Here is an 18,458-nt window from a genome sequence, read left to right as displayed (position 1 = left end):
ATAAAGATTCAGTTCTGTTTTCAAGATATTTGACATTGTCTTTGGAATACATGTATAATGCGAACCCAAGTGAAACTCAGGCTCACATTAGGGGGCAGAGGGAAGAGAAAAGTATTGCTTAACACTTGTTGAAATTTGTGGACAATTTACAAGTTAAGTTAAGTCGAGATCATTGTTTAACACTTGTTAAAATTTGTGGACAATTTACAAGTTGGTTAAACCGAAAAGTATTGCTTAACTTGTTGAAATTTGTAGACAATTTACAAGTTAAGTTAAGCTGAGATCATTGTTTAACACTTGTTGAAATTTGTAGACAATTTACAAGTTGGTTAAACCGAAAAATATTACTTAACACTTGTTGAAATTTGTGGACAATTTACAGGTTAAGTTAAGTCGAGATCATTGTTTAACACTTATTGAAATTTGTGGTCAATTTACAAGTTGGTTAAACCGAAAAGTATTGCTTAACACTTGTTGAAATTTGTGGACAATTTACAAGTTAAGTTAAGCCGAGATCATTGTTTAACACTTGTTGAAATTTGTGAACAATTTACAAGTTGGTTAAACCGAAAAGTATTGCTTAACTTGTTTAAATTTGCGGACAATTTACAAGTTAAGTTAAGCCGAGATCATTGTTTAACACTTGTTGAAATTTGTGGACAATTTATAAGTTGGTTAAACCGAAAAGTATTGCTTAACACTTGTTGAAATTTGTGGACAATTTACAAGTTAAGTTAAGCCGAGATCATTGTTTAACACTTGTTGAAATTTGTGGACAATTTACAAGTTGGTTAAACCAAAAAGTATTGCTTAACTTGTTGAAATTTGTAGACAATTTACAAGTTAAGTTAAGCCGAGATTGTTGTTTAACACTTGTTGAAATTTGTGGACAATTTACAAGTTGGTTAAACCGAAAAGTATTGCTTAACACTTGTTGAAATTTATGGACAATTTACAAGTTAAGTTAAGCCGAGATCATTATTTAACACTTGTTGAAATTTGTGAACAATTTACAAGTTGGTTAAACCGAAAAATATTGCTTAACTTGTTGAAATTTATGGACAATTTACAAGTTAAGTTAAGCCGAGATCATTGTTTAACACTTGTTGAAATTTGTGGACAATTTACAAGTTGGTTAAACCGAAATGTATTGTTTAACACTTGTTGAAATTTGTGGACAATTTACAAGTTAAAGTTAAGCCGAGATCATTGTTTAACACTTGTTGAAATTTGTGGACAATTTACAAGTTAAAGTTAAGCCGAGATCATTGTTTAACACTTGTTGAAATTTGTGGACAATTTACAAGTTGGTTAAACCGAAAAGTATTGCTTAACACTTGTTGAAATTTGTGGACAATTTACAAGTTAAAGTTAAGCCAAAGACATTGTTTAACACTTGTTGAAATTTGTGGACAATTTACAAGTCGAGTTAAACCAGCATGATATTCAGCACTTGTTAAGATTAAAACTGAGAAGTTTATGTATCTGAGGTGTGTCACCCCGAGAAGATTTTATAAAGTGGGAAGAATATGTAAAAGATGTGCAGAATATTCTAAGTATAGAATAGCCCCAGAACAGCCAAAAAAAAAAAAAAAGACTTAGAGTTAAGACTCATCTTCTCCAGATTGTTGAATTTGAAGATCAAATACCACCTCGGCCTCCTTCTCTACAGCTATCTCGGCGTCAATTTCTTGGAGAGTTTCTTCAACAGTCTTGACTTCAGAAGGGATGTCGGCTGGTGCGATGTCGGGAACAGCTTATTGGACAACCTCATTGCCTTCTTCATCATAAGTCAAGTCTAGGACTTGCTTATTCTGAAGAGGGGACTTGGCCCCATCAGCATCTTTTGATTTTCTAATCAAAGCCTCGTCCTCTCCCTCCTCGGCATCATCCTCAGCATCAGATTCGCCGACATCTTCAATTGGAGTTGGGGCTGGAGGAAATGGCAAGGGAATGGCGTCGGCCTTCCGCAATAAAGAGTCATCAGGAACATTAAGCTTTTTAAGAAGGGACATCCAACCAAGGGTGAAACCCTTGTTGCATGCCTCCTTCACTTGTTTTTGATAGGCCTCAGTAACGTCGGCCATACCCTGTGAGTACGCCTTTTCGTCAGCATTTTTTATTTTAGCTTCTTTGGTGGCCAGGGCTTCTTGAAGCTCTTTTTCAGCTTGGGCCATTTTTTTCTCGGCCTTTGTCCTTTGCGATTCGGCCACCTTCCTAATGGCCTCAGCAGCCTCAGCCTTTTCTTCGGCTTCGATGTGAGCCTTGATGGCTTCCTCAGCTTGGTCTTCCAGCTTCTTCATTTTTGACTAGAAGCCTTTGTTGGTCTTTTGGAGGCTGGTGACCTCCCTCTTCATCTCAGCAAGCCTCTCCCTGTTCTCAAAAGACTGCATTGAGAAAGAGTGGGCATGCTGGATGGCCTGAAAGAAAACAGAGATATTAAAGAATATTCAAAGTGTGAAATAAAGAGAAAGAAAAATTTACCAAGTAGAAGACGTTTACCTTAACAGAGTGCTGTAACATTAAGGCATAGTTCTTATACTCGCTATACTGGGCGTTCCGCTCCAGGTCACCTGGGAGAAGTACAGCGGTACTGAGTGCAACGCCGACATTGATATCGTTGGCGTTGTCACTTGCCATTGCGAGCTTATCCTCTAGGGTGATTTCAGGGGCCCAGGGGGCATTTGGTTTCTTTGACCCCGAAGTCGTTGCACATTACCTCGGCCTTTTTGATTTAGAGGATTCGGAAGGAGGTACTTCGGTAGACCTCTTCGAAGGGACAGAGGCAGTTTTCTGACTTGGAGCCAGTTTTGGGGCTGGAAAAGTGTCCTCAGTCTCAACCTGAGTCACTTTCGCTTTCGGTTGAGCTTTCTTAATTCTTTTTGGTTTTTCTGGAGGTTGGGTTTGTGTTGGTTGTTCGTCAATGGATGATGGAATGTTGGCTAGGAGGTTTTTAGCAACTGGCTTTGCGCGACCCATCTCGGCTGTAAGAACAAGACGTCGGCGACGCTTTCTTTGGGATGATGGAATGAGGTATAGAGCCGAGGTCGACGGCTATTCTACTGGATCAGAGGTTGATCCTTGGTCTGTTCGCGATATTGATACAGCTGGAAGAGTTGTAGCAGAGGGAAGAGATAAGCTCTTCTTCTTCTTTTTCCTGGGGACGTCGGGGAGAGCTGATTTGTATGTTGGGATGAAGTTAATAAGCAGGGGTGCCTTTCGCTTCTGAACTGGCAGGTCCAGTAATTTCTTTAAATCCTTGCTGGGAACAAAGGATTGGTGAAAGTTTTTTGGCGGCTGATGAAGAACTGCAAAAGCAAAGACAAAGCAGACATTAGGAAACATATAAAGTATACAAGACTTTAAAAGTAAAACAAGTATGAATGCAGGGCTCTTACCATTACCCTCTATACAGATTTATCGTGGGAGAGGGAAGAGATGGAGGTCTTCATCTGGGGCGAACTCCCAGTTCCCCGAGGTAATGAAATAATCGTCACCAGCTCCCTTGTTAGCGTCTGGGAGGTCGGCTACAATTTTGAATTCTGTGGACCTCGGCTTAAGGTAATAAATGTAGCCTTTGTCTTTCAAGTTAAGGCCATACATGGTATAGTAATATTGGATGTCAGCAAGGGTGATCCTATCGTTTTTCTATTTAGCTAGGGCTATAATACCATTGATCACTCGGTAAGAATTGATGGCCAGTTGTATAGGGTTCAACTTATAGTAATGGAGAACCTCACGAAACAGAATGTTTAATGGAAGCCGAAGTCCACACTCGATAAAGGCGACTACGGGGAAAGGCATGGAGTCGGTAGTGGGCATGATGGAGTCATCATCCCCAGCCAACCTCAAATGGACGTCGGCTGGGATCTCAAACTCCTGTCTAAAGTATTCTAGTTTGGAGGGGGTGTTTACCCTATGTTCCCACATACCCATGATATCGGCTTAATCTTAGAAGGTGGGTCTCAGAAGATGTTTTTTGAAAGGTTATTAGGACCTCGGCAAACAATAAGGTAGGTGTAGGTTTTAGTTTTTTCCTAAGTTATGGGTTCTACAGACAAATCCCAGACCTAAATCTATGGAAACACGGATTGAAAGCAAGAATCTGGAAAAGATGCAAAAAACAAAAAACAAAAACGAAGTTTCAGAAACAAGAATTGAGATGGGCTATAAAGAACATGAAGAATACAAGAATATATAGCCAAGAACAGTGGCAAAAGTGCAATGAAATGGCGAAACAGTGCATGCATTCAAAATGTGGGCAAAGGCAAAATCATGGATGAATGTATTCAGATGTACGATTTATGAATTAAAAAAGCTTGAAACAGTATAGTAATGGCGACAGCCAAAAAAAAGGAGAAACATCAGGGAATTGAAAATGAAAAGAACAGTAGCTTACCAGAAAAAGGGAAGCCGGAAAGGGATTTGCCGATGTCCTACGACGGTTGCAGGAGCAGAAGACCGGTGGAAATCTCGCCGGAAGGGGTGAACGGAGAAGGTTGCAAAGCTTTGGAAGCTTGAGCGATGGAGGGTTTCGAAAGCTAGAGAGAGATAGTAGGAGATTCGAATGAAAAAGTGAAGAGACGGAAAAAAGGGAAAAAGTTTTTGATTAAACAGAAACGACGGCAGAAACAATCAATACGCCTAGAAGAACGAGGGCGTCAGACGGCGCACATGAAGAAAGAGGCGGCTAACAGGCGCGTCACGTGTACGGACCAGTAAGGGGGAAACGCGTGGCTAAAACGGTTGGGTTGAAGTGCATGATAGTTCATGCGCGTGAGAAAGTCCTTAAAAATCTTGATTTTTTAGGAAAAGCATGTCAACTTGAAATGAATGATTTCGGCTGTCAAATTTTAAGCCGATTTACTGGAAGAAAATACAGATATAGGTTCCATCACCTCAGAATGTCGAGGTAATAGAACCTTGGGGGCAGTTGTGGGGATGTATTTTCTGAATACCAACACGTGGCAAGGTGACCCCGATGTGTCAGGCGAGGTGCCGCGTGTCCTGGTTGTGACGCCGAGGTTATCTCGACAAGGCCGAGGTTATCTCCGAAGATATCGGAATCCAAGATAAATGGATAGGGGGCAAGAGTCCTAGAGTAAAAAGGGACCTTTGCTAAAGATAAGGATAAAGGTCTTAGGGAGTTTATCTTTATCTCTTGTGAAATCCAAAGTTAACACTGAATGTGAGTCCATAGAAGTCAGGCTTCTAGTGGGATTAGGATTGAGTTGGCGATAAAAGAGAGGCACCCCCATGGGTCTAAGGTATGCTTTTGATACTCAAGCTTGTGAGTTTAACACTTGATTTATCTTTGAGAGATATATTGACTTGATCGTCAGAGTGTCCCCGGGTGGAAGAGCCACCGCCGGAGCCTTTTCTTTCTGTTACGGGTTACCTGGAGCCATTTATTCTGTCGGTACTCTTTAACTGATTACTGAACGAGTAGTAAATAATTACTGAACGAGTAATGTGATCAGAAAATCACTTACACATGTAGTGATTCCAAAGCAATGACGTGAAAATGGATTTATGGACAAAGGAGGGACATTATGGTAAATTTATGGTTTATTAGAAGAAAACACGTGGAAGGTGATGGGATGTTCCTCGCGAAAATTTGGTGTCCTTCTTAGAGGGAGCCAACTATAAAGTAACTACAAAAAAGAAGCACATGTACCATTCTTTAGATACCTTCAAATTGGAAAGTTCTGGTAAATAAAAAGCACTATTTATTTTTATATTTATTTTTATTTAGTTAGTTGATTTTTATATATAAAATAGCGGTTAATATGCATATTTATTCTATTATCTTAAAAAAAAAGACAAAAAAATAATGAGGTCACTGTTTCAACCAATGACATATAAATTAACACGATATAATTTTGAGAAAATTACACACTGATGGAGTTTTTACAAAATATTTATAAATTAATAAAAAGAATTATGAATTTAATTATTAATATATACAAAATTTTCTATTTTTGATTTTTTTGTAAACGTACGCTGGTGTATATTTTTTTCTTATTTAGGCCTTATTTTTCATTCCCTAAAAAAGTTAAAAAGTCAAAAAGTCATTATCTTATTTAAGTCATATCATCTCTCTACTACATCACTTCAAACCCAACTCATATTTCATAAAAAATCAAAAAGTATATTTATTTAGAATATTCCAAATAATCCCTCAGTGAGTTATAACTAATTATAATGATGAGTATCAATATTGAAAATCAAAAATATTTATACCGATGCAAAAAATAATGAAAATAATAAATTAATCATTAACTCTCATGTAAAATGAATTTTCGAAGTTGTAATGGAGGAAACCAATTTTTAGGGGTTCACATTGCTAGATGCGAACTGCAACGCAAGTGGTTGATTTGTTATTTATTTTATGTATTTAACCTTTTTTATTTAAGAATATTAACACTTGTCTGTTTTGCAGACTTATTTGCATTCTTTTAACCTTTTTTATTTATATTTTTTAATTTTTTTTTAAAACTACTGTCAATTAAATGGACAGTAGACTTTTATTGCTCCCATGGCACTCAATTCATACACTTAATTTTTAAATTTTTTATTTAGAAGTTTATATTTTGAACACAACTCATTGATTCATAAGTTGATTTTCGAAATTAACTTCTAAACCAACAATATATCTGAATCAAATAATTTTATTCGAAAGTTAATAAGAATTTTGATGTAGTTTTCACATAACCCATTAATTAAAGGATAAATTAAAAATACATTATTTGAGATTTGATTATAATACGAATCGCTCCCTGTAGTTTTGAAAATTACATTTCATCTCTTGAGATTTCTAATTTCATAATAAATCGATTCTTTTATTAATAAATCAAGTCAATTAACAATTTTAATGATGTTAAAAATATGTTTCAATTAATAATTTAGGTAATTTTATTATTGTATAGGATAGCAATTATGAAATTATTTTTTTAGTTAATTCTATTAAATAAAAAATTCTAATAAAGTGATATTTGTAATTTTTTAAATTACAAAAAATAATCTGTATTTTAAGTAAACCTCAAAGGATATATTTTTAATTTATCCTTAATTTAAATAACTTAAAAGAAAAAGCAACTTGCAACCCATTACAATCGCAATCCACAAATTTTTAAAGTAAAAAAGATTTAACTCTATGCAGGCCATCTGATTGTATCTTGCAAGATATTGTTTAGATTTTAAAATCATAATTACTTTCTCACTTCTTATCCCTTTTCTCCTATTGATAGATATAAAAAAATGCTTGCTTTTGTTGTTTTAGAAACTAATGAATTAACACATTCTCTCTTAAAATAGCATAGACAAGATATTATCCATACAGTCCTACTGATAGATGTAAAAAAATGCTTACTTTTGTTGTTTTAGAAACTGATGAATTAACACATTCTTTCTTAAAATAGCATAGACATGATATTATCCATACAGTAAAGCTATATTATCACATTTTTATATTATATAATAAATATCATTTTATTTATTAACACAATATTAATATAATGAGTCCCATCATTAATATATATTGTTGACAACTAAATTGAGCAACTCTAATCACACTCTCTACTTTTCACTAGTTAAAGTATAAAAATAGTACACTATTTATTTTACCTAATTATTTTAGCTATTGTGTTATCCTACCACGCTCTTTATTTTAACTAATCATTTAAACTAACTTAATTAATTTTTAAAATAAAAAAATACTAATTGTTAATATTTTACTAATATAAATTTGCAATAATAATAAATTTCCCTATACAAACCTACAAAACCTGTAGAATGAGGAGGAAAAAAATTACAAAATAAGTTATTCCGTAATTCATCAAACAGAATTGAAAGAACATATAAAATTACTACATACACGCGCGCACACAGGCACACACACATATATATATAATATAAAATCCCAAATCTAAGACATAAATATACAAAAATTTAAAATATATACATACATAATTATTTGGAGAGCCTTTGGGACTCTTCAATTGTAGCCACCAAAAAAATACGATGGTAAAGTAGCTAGCCTATTGAAGCTCAAAATTAGACTTATATTGTCTAAAATCTATCCCCTTGGAGATGCTACAATACTACTAGGCATCCTAAGAGAAATATTGTGGAACCTTTATAAAGATTTTTCATCCTTAAATTAGTTTATAATATTTTGTTGTATGTTATACAGTAACTTTTAAATTAATTTCATAAAGGTTTTTTATAATATTTTTTCATGATGCAAAACATTACTCTCATTACTTATTAGGCTAGTAAAAAACAAACAAAAATTGATGAAATTGAATTGAATGCTGAGGCCAAAATTTTTGATTTTTTATACCCAGATCAAGTTTGGCATCTACTAAATAATACAAAAAGTCAAAAAATCACTATCCTGTTTAAGTCACATCATCTTATTTAAATCACATCACCTCTCTAACACATCACATCAAATCCAACCCAAACCCAATCCATATAAGCCAATAAGTTAAAAAGTACACTTTTTTAGAACATCCCAAACTAACCTCCAATATTTACTTCTATGAGGTGTAATATTACAAATCCTGTGCCAAGTCAACTGTTTTAATACAAAACTTATGTCAAAAAGTATTTCACGAGTATTAAATAATTTACAGATAAATAGAAAGAAAATGAAGTAATAAATTTGTGTACATATAGTATTTTGTCTTTTATTGGGATATGAATGTTTTTTTTATCAAAAAGTTATTGTAAGTTATCATAAAGTTATTGTAAGTTATCATTTTATCTATTTTCCTATATATTTTTTCATAAATATTTTTAAAAAAATTAACTGAAATAGTCTATTTTCAAACCAGTCCTGGATAATTTTAGAGTCCTGTTTAGGCAAAAAAATTTAAACCAACTTTTCAAACATAATGATGTGATAATTTATTACTATTTTATATGCCCAATAATATATAAATAAGATGATTGGTTAATGATTAAGAAATAAGTAAAAACAAAAGAATTGACTTAAATATTTTAATAAGGTGTCATATCATTAAATTTTGAAAAGTGATTCTAATTTTTAGACATAAATGATAGTACACTTTCTCAAAACATTAGTCGTTATTTAAATAATAAATTTATATATCATTTTTGTTTTTTTTGAATTTTGAATTTTATTTTAGAGATATGAGTGTGTGCAAGTGTGGTATTGGTGATGCATTAATTGGTTGGAGTTGGAGTGGGTGTGGGTGATGTGGGTAGGGTGGGGGTGAAATTGAAACCAGTTGCGTACGTTTATTTTGACTTAGAAGAAGTCATCCATGACATATATATATATATAAAAAGATAGAAGCTCAGTCACCCAAATCCTCACCCCTTCTTCTTCTTGACCGACTTCACTCCTCTCCAACCCCACCAACTCAGCCTCCCAGAGACCTGATCCTCTCTATCTCTCTCGCTATATATATCTCTATATCTATAAATATCTATACCATATCTCTCAATTATATATTAATTGAGTGTTTATATAACCTACACAACACCTCCACCGCCATTCCCTACGCAACTTCCCACCCCCTCCCCCGCTCTCTCTCCACTTATAAACACCACCTCCCCATCCCTTCATCTCCACCGCCTCAGTCTCTCACTCCTCACAACACACACACACACAACAAACAAACAACTCCTCTCTCTCTCTCTCTCTCTCTGAGATATGGCTCTTGAAGCTCTCAACTCTCCAACCACAGCTGCTCCTCCGCCGCCCTACTTCGACGACATGGACCTCCACTGTCTCGAGCCATGGACTAAGAGAAAGCGCTCCAAGCGTTCCCGCAGCGAAAACCCACCAACCGAAGAAGAGTATTTAGCCCTCTGCCTTATCATGCTCGCTCGCGGCGGCTCCACCGCTTCCTCCTCCTCCTCCGCCGCAGCCACCGCCACAACTGACCGACATACTTTATCTCCTCCGCCACCGGCCTCCTACAAGTGCAGTGTCTGCGACAAAGCCTTCTCCTCCTATCAGGCGCTCGGCGGCCACAAAGCCAGCCACCGGAAACTCGCAGCCTCCGCCGCCGCCGCAGCCACTACCTCCGACGACCACCCTTCGACTTCCGCCGCCTCCGCCACCACTCTTAACCCAAGTGGTCGGACCCATGAGTGCTCCATCTGCCACAAGTCCTTCCCCACCGGCCAAGCCCTCGGCGGCCACAAGCGCCGCCACTACGACGGCGGCAACAACAACAGCACCACCAATGCCAACGGCGGCGCCGGTAGCGGCGTCACCTCATCGGAAGGTGCTGGTTCGAGTCACGTCCACCGTGAATTCGACCTCAACCTGCCCGCCTTGCCGGAATTCTTCCCGGGGCTGAGAGTTGACTGTGTGAGAAAAAGTCAACTTTCCGGCGAGCAGGAGGTGGAAAGTCCTCTACCCATGAAGAAACCTCGCTTATCATTAATGTCCGATTTGGATTAATTAATTTAGATTATTAGTTGGATTTCAATTTTTTTTTTTTTTTTTTTCCCCTTCATAATTTTGATGGGTTTGTGTTGATATATTTGGCTCTGTAAAGAGAATCATTCACTTTGTGAACTCCTCTCTTATTATGTCTTAATTCATTTATTCATTCATTTGGAAATGAAATTATTAATTACAACTATATTAAATCATGGGCAATCAGTCAATTAGATGACATATTGTTTTTGTGTCATTCCGATCAATGGCTCAAATCTTCGGATCGATACAAGCTATTGGGAAAGATCATTTTGTTATCCTAAAATAAATTTTATCCGTTGAGCAATAATTATTTTATTTGATATAGACAGATTATTAAAGACAATCGACAGTTCTAACATTATATAAATAAATAATATTATGTGATATTTGGAATTATTGATTTTATTTTATTTTTACAAATTAAATTGAATGCCTAGAGTCTAGTCTAGGAAGAAGAGAGTGGTGGGTGGTGGTGGTGGGTTGAACCCATTTGTATTGATCATGTGGGTGATGCCTAAAATGCACATGTTCTGTGCCAGCAGTTATGTTGGTGATGCCTGTAGAGTTGTCTCGCAGGTTTTACTTGCTTTGATGCAGTAGTCTGGCAATTTACATCTTAGCTCCGTCAAGCAAATGCTGTCCATTCTTTGTGTGGAGTGTACTTATACAAGAAAATAAAACACGATATGTGATTGGTGATGTGGTGTGTCTTTCTATTTATTAATTGACATCTGATTAAAGTAGGATTCGATAATTTTTTTTTTTTCTTTTTGTTTTTTTTTTTTGGTAAACTCCGGGCCGAAGCCAAAACTAAGGAAGAACACTACGAGAGGAACCAAGCCCCCATATATCTCTATCTAAAGCAGGAGCCAAAACAGAGGGCTCATCTAATAAATCTTCCCTGTTAACAGCCATACTAAGGGCCCCTTTCACAAGTAAATCAGCACAGACATTAGCTTCCTGCCCAATTTGATGGAGGTCGCACTCCCAACTCCTTGCCATAAGCTCCCAAATTTCGTGTAATAAATTAAACTGAGGGTGTAGTGGGTTGGTTTTTCTCAAGGCCGAAACTGCTTCCGCTGAATCCGACTCAGCGACGACCCGATGATGTCCTTCGTGCCAAGCTAACTGCAAACCGTGCCAGAGACCCCATAATTCAGCAGACACAATTGAGGAGTGGCCCACTTGCTGCTTAAAACCACATAACCACTGTCCTTGAGCATTGCGAAGCAGACCACCACATGTAGCCTTACCAGTGCGCCGACAGACTGCACCATCAACGTTGAGCTTTACCCATCCCAACGAGGGGTGCTGCCATACCACGTGGATGGTAGTTGCATCCTTCCTGTGCAAAGTCTTATTAGAATGAAGCTGAAATTCCGTAACCCGGCCATGGATAAGTTCCACCGGTTGAACGGGCTCCTGAAAAACACTATCATGAAGTTGTTGGTTACGCCAAAACCATAAGGATGAGATAGTAGCCATGAAAATTAGGGCCCAATTACGGCTGGTAACATCAGCCCAAGGGGGTTTGCCCATATTCACATCAATCCAAACAGTTAACGGAAGAGAAAAGAACTGTAGCCAATGAGAAGGAGGGATAAGCTCAGACCAAACGCGTTTCGATCGGTGGCAATCTCGAAGTGCATGAAGTGTAGTCTCAGCATGATGTAAACAAATACAACAGGATGAATCAACACTCAAATGTCGTTGATGCTTCATGTCATTGGTTAGCAGGCGGTCCCGCCGTGCAAGCCAAGTGAAATGCTTCCATCTATTAGGCCCCACACTACACCAGATCTGCTTCCAGCCCTTTGAAAGATCATCCCGTGGGGGGTTATGCTGCTGAATAAGAGAGTAGGCTGATTTAATGGAAAAAGTTCCATTGGGGGAGTGCTTCCAACTTAAAAGGTCAGGATTGCCATCATCCGTTCGAACCATAACGGCACGCAAAGTATCTAAGTCTTCACTAGGGAGCCAACAAGCCAATCTGTGCCAATCCCAACCAGTTCCATCAAGCCAATAGTCGCAAATTTTGAGCAAAAGTTCAGGTGCTGGGAGGGTAGAAAGAACACGCTGTTGACGAGGGGAGTCACCTAACCACAAGTCTGTCCAAAAATGTATCAATCGGCCATTGCCCACACGCCAGCGAGATTCATCCCTTATCACAGAAGCTCCCTTGGTGATACTACGCCAGGTGTAAGATGAGTTGGTGGGGCAAGGATCCCACAACTTTCTCCTGTCTGGTAGATATTTACTGCGAAGGGCACTAGCCCAAGGTGCGGATTCGTGTAACACACGCCAACCCAACTTGGCCAACAAGGCATTATTGATATCCCTCATCTTGCGAAGACCCAAACCTCCATCTCCTTTAGGCTGACACACATCCTCCAAAGTCACAAGAGACATGCGCTGCTGTGCTTGATCACCACCCCAAAGAAATCGACGGTGACATTTGTCAATAGTTGAGCACACTGAACCAGGAAGATGTGTAGATTGCATAGCATAGGCAAGTATGGAGGAAGAGACCGATTGAATAAGAGTAGCTCGGCCAGCCAGAGATAGTTGACGAGCTTTCCACCCTGCTAATCTGTGCTGGACCCGATCAATAATGTGATTATACGTGCCTTTTGACACGCGATTGTGTAACAAATGGACGCCCAAATAGTTATCCAAGTGAGAGGCAATAGGGATGCCACTGTCCAAACTCAGATCCTGTCCAGTTTGTCGAGGAACAGCTAGAGGAAAAAAAATCCTAGATTTCTGGAAATTAATTCGTTGGCCCGAGGATGCACAAAAGGATTGCATGATATGCTTAATGACCGACATCTGCCTGGTAGAAGCCTCTCCAAATAGAAACATGTCATCCGCAAAGAAAAGATGCGAAAAACTAGGCCCTTGCCAAGAAACCTTAACTGGTTTCCATTGCCGCTGGGTGACTGCCTCAGATATACTCTGCCCCAATTTTTCAAGATAGAAGAGAAATAGGTAAGGTGAAAAGGGGTCCCCTTGACGTAAACCTCTAGAGGGTTGAAAGTATGGAGTAATCTCACCATTCCAGAGAATTGCAAGTTGAGTCGTAGACACACATTGTAGAATTAGGGATGTCCAGGAAAGAGGAAAGTTCATTTCAGTTAACACCTGTTCCAAGAAGCTCCATTCTATCCGGTTGTAAGCCTTTTCTAGGTCGACTTTTATTGCCATTGTACCGTGGGTATTTTTAGACTTCTTCATGGAGTGTAACAGCTCTTGAACCAACACAATATTATCAGTTGATTGCCTTCCTGGAATGAAGCTACCCTGAAAGGGGCTAATCAACTTGGTTAAAAGGGGCCGCACTCTAATCACCAAAATTTTTGAGAGAATCCGCATAGTAACATTACTGAGGGAAATTGGTCGAAAGTGGGTCAAACTGGAGGGGTGATCAATTTTGGGGATAAGCGTAATCAAGGTTTTATTCAAATCCACAAGAATGTGCCCGGACTGGAACATATCCTGAATAACGGTGGTGAGAGCAGGCCCACAAGTATCCCAGAAACGTTGGTAAAAGAAAGGTTGAATCCCATCCGGTCCAGGGGCCTTAAAGGGGCCTAAAGAGAAAACTGCATTTTTAACCTCCATAAGGCTGATAGGGCGCGCTAACGCAGTCACCTCTTGCGGTGTTAAACAGGGCAATGACTGAGGTAGAACAGAAACAGGACCCACAACTTCAGTCTTAAACAACTGCTGAAAATGCTTGACAGCTCTAGCTTGAAGCTCAATTTGGTTTGTGCACCAAGTACCATCATCATTTTTTAAAGCCATGATCCTATTGCGCTTGCGTCAAATAAGGGTCGAAGTATGAAAGAAATGAGTATTGGCGTCACCAAACATGAGCCAGTTGAATCTAGATTTCTGATACCACAGCATTTTCTCTTGCAACAACAGCTGATTATACTCAACGGTGAGGTGAGATTCAAGATCTTCAAGGAAAGGATTGGAAGCCAAACTCAAAGCTTTTTGGATACCATGCAGTCTTGCTAACACACGCTTTTTATTCCAGAAAGTATTTCCAAACACCTCTCTGTTCCAAGTAGTAGCGGCAGCCACGAACCGTTCAATTGTAAGCGGCAAGTCTCTTTCACTAAAATTCCATGATTGCTGCACAAGGGTTTCAAACGTAGGATGGGTTAACCACGCAGCCTCCATTCGAAACGGACATCGCAAAGGGTGAGGGACAACCCCAAGAAGTGAAATAAGAATTGGACAGTGGTCAGAATTAACTCTGGGAAGATGTTGGACCCAAGCTTCAGGAAAAAGGGTATGCCACTGGTCATTACAGAGAGCTCTATCAAGTCGTTCTTTTATATTCGCTAGGCCATGGCGGCTGTTAGTCCAAGTAAATTTGGGTCCCGAAAACCTCAAGTCAGTCAAATGGCATTCATCCATAACTTGGATGAATCGCGAGAGTCGTCGTTGGGTGGAGGGTGCACCTCTTTGCTTCTCAGCATTGGAACTTATTTCATTGAAGTCGCCCGCAATAAGCCAAGGAAGGGAAAGACCATAAGCAACATCGACCAGGTAATGCCATAATTCCGAACGAGAAGTAAAGTTTGGACTAGCATACAAAGCTGTGAAGAGCCAATCTGCTTCATTTTGTCTCCGAATAATAACACTGAGAGCTTGGGAATTGGGAGGGAGAACTTCCACTTCCACTAAGTCAGCCCGCCAAAACAACCAAATACCACCAGCAAAACCCGTAGCTTCAACAGCTGCCATATATGAAAGTCGAGTTCGGCGAATTATGCGTTTCGCTTTCTGGCTGACAACACAAGTCTCAAGTAGGACCAAACTAACAGGGTCATGAGACCTAACAAGTTCGCAAATTGTCCTGAACGTGGCATCATTACCAGCTCCCCTACAATTCCAAACAAGAACCTTCATGGAGTTGGCCAAAAAAAGGAGGGCCAAAGGCCGTATCAAATATCCATCTCAGTTGACCCAAGTGGATCAACCCTTGTTGCCGTAGCTGCTACAACAGACCCCTGCTCATCTAGAGTTGGGTAAGAAGCATCTCGGGATTGCACTATATTCTCATTAGAATACGATGGGCAGCTTGCACCATCAGCTGGGTCACATCGATTAACGAGTAGTGAGTGACTAGAATTGGGCAAGATGTCTGGTGGTCGACCAGGAACGGTAGTGACCATCTGATTAAGAGGTAGGGAAGGAGTGGGAGGAATATGAGGTAGGGTGACAGGGTGGCCTGCCAAAGAGTGGCCATCTTGACTCTCTCTCCTAGTTTCTGAACCTCCTGCTATGAAGGATCGGAGGGAGGGAAAGTCTTGTAAAGATATGGAAGGATTGAAGGGAGCTAAATGGGGGGTGGCACTTGGGTGGTTAGTGGCTTTATGTGGACTAGTGGTAACCTACAGAGGGGGGTCAGGTAATTTACGCCGTGGGCTTTGAGGGAGAGGCTTTTTGCAGTGAGCTTGAGAGGTGAGAGGGATGGATCGGGAGGTTTGTCCAGCAGACGACCCAACATTAGCAGAACAACCCATAGAAAAAGGGCCCAACCCTATTGTATCCAAAGCAGGCGTTGGCCCAACTTGATCACTGAAAGCATTACCATGGGCATCCATTAGGACGGAAAAACGATTACCCATATTACCACGTGACACCACAGCCTTACCCTTCTGAACGGTTGAATATGCGCTGGCTGGACCCACTGTCCTCCTCCCACCATTACCAGAGAATGAGGGATTATCCATTTTGTCAGAACTCGTACGACGCTTGCGGCCGACTGTACCCCAAGAACGTGATTGGGCAAGCATCCAGGGTCCAAACTTTTGCCCTGACTCGACGCCGGTGTGCAAGGAGTCGACAGCCGGCGCCCCGGGCACAGTATCATTCCCAACTTCCGTCCCCATGGGTGGCATTAACGATGGACACCCATCTTGTTTGTGGCCATACTTCCCACATTCAAAGCAAATAAGGTGTAAACCTTCATATTCAACAGCAAATTCCACATTGTTGATACCCACCTTGGAAACTAGAGCATCCTTGAGGTTAAGCTCAACACAGACCCTAGCAAATCTCCCTCTCGATGCATCCGCTGTAAGCTTATCTGTTTTGATGGCTTGACTGACCAAACTACCTAATCGAAGTAATAGGTTTTCATTAAAGTATTCAATTGGCACTCCCGGAAATCGAATCCAAACCATGGTAGACGGTAGTTCATTGGCAAATGGGCGAAAATCCGGGCGCCATTTACTGACGGTGAGATAATGCCCAAGAATAACCCATGGTCCATCCAACAGAACATGGACATAATCAGCCTTACATGTAAATCGAACCAGATAGTAGCCCTCGCCTACATCAACTACATCAATAGAGTGTTGAAGCTGCCAAATCTGCTTCATCCTTTGTGTCAAGAGATGATATCCGACGGCACGCCCTAGGACCTTGACTATGAGGGCCTTACGCCATGGAGCTCGAAGGGTTGACAGTTCTTCAGGTGGAACTGTGATTCTGGGGCAATCAGGGACCATCTGGGTGTTAGCCGCCTCGTGTAGGGTAGTTTCCTCATCGTCACTGTCGCCCTGGTACCAGAGCTTGGTGTTATCGCTAGTGAGGGCCTCCATGAAAGACGAACCAGGCAGCCTCGAGAGGGTGTGAGATACCTCACGAGATTCCCCAAAGTCCATGCCAAAGGAACCACTTCCATCGTCGTCAATCTCGTCCAGTGACCCGTCCTTCCGTCGTCGCTTGATTTTCTTGGTGCTCCGCCAGAGCAAATCTGTTTCCTCTGAAGAGATGGGTTTCCCCTCTCTTTCTCGCTCTAGCTCCATTTGATACTTTATAAAAAAATTTTATTCGGTTTAAGATTGTGAATGTTAACTAAGGTCAAGTTTGGCAAGTTCATAATAAGTCAAAAAGTTACTCAAAAAGTTAAAAAGTTAACACTATTCACCAAAAGTCAACAATTACGGCTGCACAACTCCCAATTCTAATTTTTTCTTACAAACCAATTTTTACAATTTTTTATTACACATTTTTCTGTAAAAAGTCAAAAAGTTAACCCAAACATCTATATTTTCTTCCTCAATTTTTTAGTTTAAAAAAATAAAAAATGCACTTATTTAAGACATTCCAAATAACTCCTAAATGTTAGTTAATATATCATTTTATTTTAGTTACGTAATGTATTCGTTATATAAAATATTACATTCGTTTAGAGGGGTGACTAGTGCGGAAAAATTGGTAAATAACATTGATAAAACAAGTCGATTTCGAATATCCTAACTATAATCTCATTCAACGGGGCACTTCATCATGTTACAGTAAAACATTGTTCATTTGAACACTTGCACCTTATATTTTGTTTGTTTGCCGAAAAAAAAAAAGAAAAAAAAGAAAGAAAAAGTAAGAATAAGACAAAGACTGGTACAATGGAAATCACTTTGCCTTGGGGAGTCAGAATCTGTGCGGTGTGTCCAATGCTCATGTCCAAACGCGGTTCATGTATTTTCTTTTTCTTTTTTAAATAATGTTTATTGAAATAAATAAATATAAATAATTTTGATTATTTGCAAATAGTGAACTTTGAAAGTGTCCATTAGGAAGGCACCTGTCATTCACACTTAAACAGGAAGGTGCCAGGTAAGAATGACAAAGCTCAAGTTAGATTGCTTTGTTGGCCAGTTCACACCACTTGGACATTTAAGTATTAATTAATTAATTAATAAGATTATAAATTAGTTTTTGGTCCACAATGCCAAAGTTCACAAGAAGATTTCCTTCTTTGGACAGTTAGGAGAGACTTGTGGGGATCCCTTAGTATTTTAACTTGAAAAAGAAAAGAAGTAGGAGATTGAATCAAGATGCTCGAATTCAACTTGTTAATAAGTTTGTTTATGTTAGATTAGGTAACAAATTAAATTTAAATGCACTTATGAAATTTGTTGAATTTTTTTATAAAGAAAAATATTATATATAATTATGTTTCTTACTC

General features: G+C 39.1%; 2 protein-coding genes across 2 annotated transcripts; one reads left to right on the top strand and one right to left on the bottom strand.

Moving 5' to 3' along the window:
* Positions 1-9,239: 9,239 nt before the first annotated feature.
* Positions 9,240-10,628, top strand: ZF2 (zinc-finger protein 2). The gene has a single exon (XM_028270054.2). It carries the CDS (start codon positions 9,686-9,688, stop codon positions 10,442-10,444), a length of 759 nt encoding a protein of 252 aa, XP_028125855.1. The 5' UTR covers positions 9,240-9,685; the 3' UTR covers positions 10,445-10,628.
* Positions 10,629-14,287: 3,659 nt separating this feature from the next.
* LOC145812957 (uncharacterized) lies at positions 14,288-15,654 on the bottom strand. Its single transcript, XM_082908213.1, has 2 exons — positions 15,446-15,654; positions 14,288-15,362 (listed from the first exon to the last, which is right to left on the bottom strand). The coding sequence occupies exons 1-2, from the start codon at positions 15,652-15,654 to the stop codon at positions 14,288-14,290; spliced, it is 1,284 nt and encodes a 427-aa protein (XP_082764339.1).
* Positions 15,655-18,458: the final 2,804 nt, after the last annotated feature.

This window comes from Camellia sinensis, chromosome 2 (assembly GCF_055761805.1).
Source record: "Camellia sinensis isolate YWXY chromosome 2, ASM5576180v1, whole genome shotgun sequence".
NCBI classification, from domain to species: domain Eukaryota; kingdom Viridiplantae; phylum Streptophyta; class Magnoliopsida; order Ericales; family Theaceae; genus Camellia; species Camellia sinensis.
Note: the sequence above shows the minus strand (reverse complement) of the source record. Positions and strands in the feature narration are given on the sequence as shown.